This window comes from Carlito syrichta, unplaced genomic scaffold, assembly GCF_000164805.1.
Source record: "Carlito syrichta isolate Samal-C Ts95f unplaced genomic scaffold, Tarsius_syrichta-2.0.1 Scaffold131023, whole genome shotgun sequence".
Taxonomy (NCBI): Eukaryota; Metazoa; Chordata; class Mammalia; order Primates; family Tarsiidae; genus Carlito; species Carlito syrichta.
Window position 1 is genome coordinate 9,281 of NW_007075119.1, and position 5,726 is coordinate 15,006.

At 61.5% G+C, this 5,726-nt stretch overlaps 2 protein-coding genes across 2 annotated transcripts in view; one reads left to right on the plus strand and one right to left on the minus strand.

Annotated features, from left to right (window-relative positions):
* Positions 1 to 690, plus strand: part of PPP1CA (protein phosphatase 1 catalytic subunit alpha) — a 3,727-nt gene extending 3,037 nt beyond the window's left edge. Inside the window, exons 6-7 of the mRNA XM_021708143.1 lie at positions 32 to 166; positions 243 to 690. Coding sequence (XP_021563818.1) covers positions 32 to 166; positions 243 to 353 — 246 coding nt within the window. The 3' untranslated portion in view covers positions 354 to 690. The remainder of the gene's footprint in view (positions 1 to 31; positions 167 to 242) is intronic.
* Positions 472 to 5,720, minus strand: RAD9A (RAD9 checkpoint clamp component A). The gene is made up of 11 exons (XM_008049265.2): positions 5,702 to 5,720; positions 5,551 to 5,621; positions 5,000 to 5,128; positions 4,479 to 4,593; positions 4,302 to 4,401; positions 2,959 to 3,068; positions 2,757 to 2,866; positions 2,612 to 2,676; positions 2,391 to 2,528; positions 1,446 to 1,653; positions 472 to 1,369 (listed from the first exon to the last, which is right to left on the minus strand). Exons 3-11 carry the CDS (start codon positions 5,003 to 5,005, stop codon positions 1,274 to 1,276), a joined length of 948 nt encoding a protein of 315 aa, XP_008047456.2. The 5' UTR covers positions 5,006 to 5,128; positions 5,551 to 5,621; positions 5,702 to 5,720; the 3' UTR covers positions 472 to 1,273.
* Between the last annotated feature and the right edge of the window lie 6 nt (positions 5,721 to 5,726).

A 5,726-nucleotide genomic window follows, 5' to 3' on the forward strand; every position in this document is an offset into this window, starting at 1 on the left:
TGCGGAACTAACAGCTCCCAGCCTTGTCCAGGTGGTAGAAGATGGTTACGAGTTCTTTGCCAAGCGGCAGCTGGTGACACTCTTCTCGGCTCCCAACTACTGTGGCGAGTTTGACAACGCTGGCGCCATGATGAGCGTGGATGAGACCCTCATGTGCTCCTTCCAGGTGGGCATGGGAAGGCGGGCACGGGCACAGGTGCCGTGGCTCAGCGCCGGGGGCCTGACGGCTCTGTCTCCCACAGATCCTCAAGCCCGCCGACAAGAACAAGGGGAAATACGGGCAGTTCAGCGGCCTGAACCCTGGAGGCCGACCCATCACCCCACCGCGCAATTCCGCCAAAGCCAAGAAGTAGCCCTCGCGTGCCACCCCAGGGCCCCAGATGATGGATTGATTGTACAGGAATCATGCTGCCATGGGGGCCGCGCCGGCCCCTCGGGCCCACCCCTCCCGGGGAACGTGGAGCCTTGGTGTCTTTTCTTTTTTAATGAATCAATAGCAGCGTCCAATCCCCCAGGGCTCCCCCTGCTGCACCTGCGTCGGCTGCAAGCGGGATCCTGGGGCCGAGGCTGCAGCTCAGGGCAATGGCAGGCCAGATCGCCGGTCTCCAGCCTTGCTTGGCCTCAGGGCTGGCAGCCGGATCTCGGGGCAACCCATCTGGTCTCTTGAATAAAGGTCAAAGCTGGATTCTCGCCATGGCCTCTCTCTTGTCCCAAACACTGGCCTGGCAGCCCTTCTGAACAAAGCCACTTGGGAGCACAGGGCCCCAGCCAGGGCAAGCCCCAGACACACACACTCCAGTCCAGAGGCTCTTAGAATTTCAAGCCAGAGCCAGAGACTGCTGGGAAAGCCAGAAAAACAATCTGTTGGCCACAGGGGGTCTCAGAGGTGAGTTTAGGACTTGCGCAAGGAACAGGATTGGCAGAGCAGGGGCCAGCAGCCCACTGGGCCTTTTTCCTAGGAAGGCAAGCTTGAGGAAGAGGGTCTCTGACCGTGGCTGGAGTCTGGCCTGAGAGAAGAACGTCCTGCCAGGTGGCAGCTCAGGGCCAGGTCTGGGGACAGACATGATTGGTTGGAGGCTGTGGGAAGGTGACAGGACCCAGGCCGGTCACAGCAGGGCAGCTCCACAGTGGATAGCCAGGCAGGGTCTGCAGAGGCAGCAGTACCACCAGTTTGGCTCTAGCAAGCCCACCTTCCCGACCCCTTGGGCTGCTGCCCAGCCCACCCCGGCAGGGGCTGCCCCCATCCTCTGGATGCAGACTTGAGGTTCTTGGTTCAGCCTTCACCCTCACTGTCCTCTGCCAGCACAGGGCTGGGGCCCTGCGGGGAGTGCACAGGGGCCAGGATGGAGCCGAAGAACAGCGAGCGGAACTGGAAAGACAGCGGAGTGCGCTCGGAGGCTGCTCCCTCCCTCACCCCGCTTCCCGCCTCCACCGCTAGCCCCTACCTTCTTGGGTGGGGGAGTCCCAGGCACTGTGCTGGGCTCAGCCTCCTCTTCCTCCTCTGAGTGGGGGCTGGGGCTGCGGGGGCGCCGGGGCCCTGGTGAAAGGGGAATGGAGGGCAGTGCCCGGGAGCCCTCACTGCCTACAGTGGTTTCCATGGCGATCATGTAAGAGTCAATGTCATCACCGGCAAAGTCATCCAGGTGGGGTGTGCTGCAGGCAGAAACAGCGCCAGTGAGGAACCAGGAGGGGTGGGCATGGAGACAGGGCCTCACCTTGGAGGGCTCAGGGAGGCTTTGGGGCCTGGAAACTGCTGGTGAGCTCCTGGTTTTGTTGCTCCCCGTTTGGTTGGAGAGGAGGCAGCAGGGGTTAAGTGGAGGCTTCTGGGGGGGGCGCCTGCAATCCCTTTGATCAGATTTCAGGTAGGGGCTTGAGGGAGGCATCCTGGGGGCTAGTGTAGCTCGGCTGGGGGAGGGGAGCCCAAGCCCCCACCTGCCCAGGGGACAGGAGCTGGACAGCACTGGAGCCCAGGGACAAGCCGGGCGGGGGGCCAGACCCCACTTCCTCTGCTTCAACTCTGCTGGGCCCATCCTCCCCAGCCCACCTGCCCCTCCAGCCACCTGCTTCCCCCACCCCAGGCAGCTCCCTGAGCAGCCTTTCCCTCCCTGATGGGAGGTGGCTCGGAGGGGAGGCCTCAGCCAGAGAAGGAAGCCAGCAGGGCCGCGGGGAGCTTCCCTGGGTGGGAGGGGCCTCCAGTACAGTACAAGAAGGCTGAGGCCGCAGCTTTGGAAGCTGTGAGCACTGTAGGAGCTGGGCCGACAGGAAGAGAGGAAGAGAGAGGGGGTGTGTGTGTGTGTTGGGGGAGGTGCAGAAGCTGGAAGCTGCAGTTCCAGGTGGGGGGGGCGCACACAGATTGGGGAGCGGAGGAGTAGAGGAGCAGGGGCCCTTACCTGTCGGCCTGGGGCTGGGGCGCCGCCTGCCGGCGCTCTGGGGAGCCTAAGTCCTGGGAGTGAGGGTTGGTCTCTGAGAGTGTGGCCAAGACAAAGTGGCCATCCAGCAGGGAGTCCTTGACAGTGAAGATGGCCGGCCTGGGCAGGGACGGGAGCACTGAGCTAGGTCATCCCACACAATCCGGGGGATGCCCCCCACCCCCCCCCAGGCTGGGGATTACCTGCCCGGAGCATCAAAGTGAATGCTGAGATCCAAGCTGTTTGACTCTGCGAAGTTCACCAATCCCTGGGAAGGAAGAGGCAGAGCAGTGAGGCCCTGGGCTGGGCAGGGAGGACAGGCTGGTGAGCACGTGGGGAGAGCCTCACCCGGAACTCCTTGAGGCAGAAAGTGATGGCCACCCCTTCCTGGGCCTGCAGCTGCTGGAAATCCTCCTCCCCGATGCTCATCTCTGTCACCATGGCTTTGACAGTGCTGTCTGTGGGGGCAGGAACAAGAGGAACCTAGACCCCGGGCCCCCCCGGCCCTCACCCACTCCCAGCTCCACTGTCTCTGTCCCAGGCCCCTCACCTGCCTCCTCCTCCTGATAGCTTCGCAGGATGACCCTGTGGCCACGGCCAATGCCCAGCGACACTTCGGCCAGCGCGGGGGGGAAGGGCAGGACAGCCTCCCCCAGGACCCTGTGAGAAAGACAGAGAGTCACACCCAGTGCTCATCTCTGCCCAGGAGCTTTGCTCTCAAGACCTGAGGTAGGGTGGTGACACGCACATGTGTGTACAGGCCTAGCGTGCCCTGGGAAGGAGAGGATGGGATGAGCAGGACACTGTCCCTACTCTGTCAAAAGTTCCCAAAGCGTGGGGGGACAAGGGAAGGGACAGATGAACAGAGTCCAGAGAAGGCAGCAGGGAGGTTGGGCAGGTGGCACCCGGCCACGCAGAGGGTCCTGAAGAGAGACACCACACATGCCATCCCTACAGACCTGGCCTTCAGAAAGAGTCCTTAAATCCTTGTCTTCTAAGGACACACATTGCTGTATGGATGAAATAACATCTGGAATTTGCCTCAAGCTCACTGGGGATAGGAGCTGGCCTCTGCTTTCGTATGTATGTGAACTTGTCCATAAAAAGAAACAATTGCTCATTTAAAAAAAAGAGAAAGAAATAGCCTCCGAATGCAGACCAGAGGGGTCCTGGGCAGGGCCAGTTCACCAGAACCTGGGGAAACAGGTGTCGGGACCCCAAGAGACCTTCAGTCACCACAAGAAATGAATGGACTTCAGGCTGCCTGAATGCAAGCGGTGTCTGCATGGGACAGGGAGAGCCACCAGGACCACTGAAGTGTCCCACTTCCCTGGCCCCAGGCAGCCCTCGGCACTCTGACCACCCAGTATGGCTCAGGCAGTCCTCCTGGACCACACCTCCCTGCCGACCTCCTGCCCTGTCCTCAAGGCTAGATCCCAGGCAGTTAGAAAGAGAGGCTGCCTTTGAACGGAAAACACCTCTACAAGGATGGCCTGGTCAGAGGAGAGTTTTGAACCTCTGAGCCACAAAGTTAAGGACAGACCTTCATGGCTACCCAGGCCAGACCAGAGATTTGACACCAGACAGAGGTGTGCTTTCAAGAGGAGGAATCAGGTTGGGTCTGAGTGGCTGGAAAGCCAAGCCGGACCACTGGCAGGGAGAACACAGGCTCCTAGAGAATGTGAGGAGATGGAGCAGGGCGCCTGTCCCTCCACGCCACCCTCTGCCTTTAAAGGGCCACGACCTGAAAGTATGCTGGCTGTGTAAGGTCTTTGAGGGTTTTTTTTTTTTTGGTAGGGAAGATGGAGAAGGTGGCTTCTTAAGTTGACCCTTGAGGCCCCAAAGAAGAAGAAAAAACACCTTGGGCTGAGCCTGTGGCAGGGGCGGGCTCACCGTGCTGGGGCGCGGAGCATGTGGGGACACGAAGCTAGGTCGAAGATGGCTTGCAGGGACTCGCAGTCCTGGAAGGACAGGTTGTGAGTCTTCCTCACCCCTGGATGGGCAGACAGGTCTCAGTGGGCCTCGCCAATCTGCCCCCACCCAGGGCCCTTTTGGTCAGTGTCCACTCACCATACTTGTAGAGCAGCTGGACCACCAAGTGACTGCTCCTGCCATTCAGGGAGATGCAGCACTTTTCCACAGTCTTCTCCAGCAGTGTGGGTGAGCGGAAGATGGACAGGAAGGACTGGGTGGACAGGAAGACACCAGTCGGGCACTGCGGCTCCATGAACAGCTCTCCCGTTCCATGTAGGTCCTGACCCATCACCAGCCCAGCACGTAACACAGAGAGGGACACCCCCGGCAGGCAGGACCTGCACACTCCCAGGCTTGTTCACGCTGTTCCCTCTGCCTGGAATGCCTTGAAAGACCTTCCCTCTCTTGCCAACTAGAATATCACCACCCTCTAGTGTCCCCTCGGTGGAGGTCTCTACTGTGTCCCCCACTGCATTTGCAGGGGACTGCTCCTGCAAATGTCTCTCTCCCTGGTTAGCAACCACTCCCTGGTTAGCAACCATGGAGCCCAGAGAAGACAGCACAGCTGGCAGAGCCTCCTGGGGCCGGGCAGTGCTAGGGCTGAGGGAAGGCCTCACCTTCATCAGGATCTTACAGCGAAACAGGTCCTGACCAGGGGTGGTCGCCTGGTACTGCTGGAAGAAGAGGGGGGCAAAGAGAAAGCAGGCATAGGCGGAGCGGGAGGAGTTCACGGTCCGGAGGGAGAGCTGGGCAGCGGAAAGCAGGAAGAGGGACGTGGGCAGGGGTCAGCGACACCTGCCCTAACGTCCTCCCTCTCCGCCATAACCTGTTGAAACCCCCGTCCTGGCCGTCGCAGCAACTTTCCCATGAAGCCTTCAGAGGGGGCCTCAGCACTGCTCCCACGGGAAGGGTCGCACAGCCCGCCCTCCCCCATCCCCCTCGGTTATCTCTAAGTCGTCAGCCCCTGCCCAGGGACGGCAACGCCCCTCAGTTCACACACCGGCCGGGGAAGACGACAAGGCCCGAGCTGATGCCCCAGCCACTGGAGAGGAAACAAACTCAGCAGACAGATCTGCCCACGGCCATCCTGCCTGGCGTGGGCGACACTGGAGTCCAGGCTCCCGGCTCGCGGCTGGAATCCCACCCCCGCCCCATGCCGGCCCCTCACCCCGTCCTCCGAGGGTTCCAGGTACAGCTCGTCTCCGATGCGGGACAGGAGTGGACGGGCCTTCCCGAGCACTGCGCGGAGAGCAGACCCGGGTCAGGCCGGCGCCTCGGGCCGGTTCACGTGCCCCCGCCGCCGGGCCGCCCCGACTCACCCTTCACGTTGCCGCCCGTGACCAG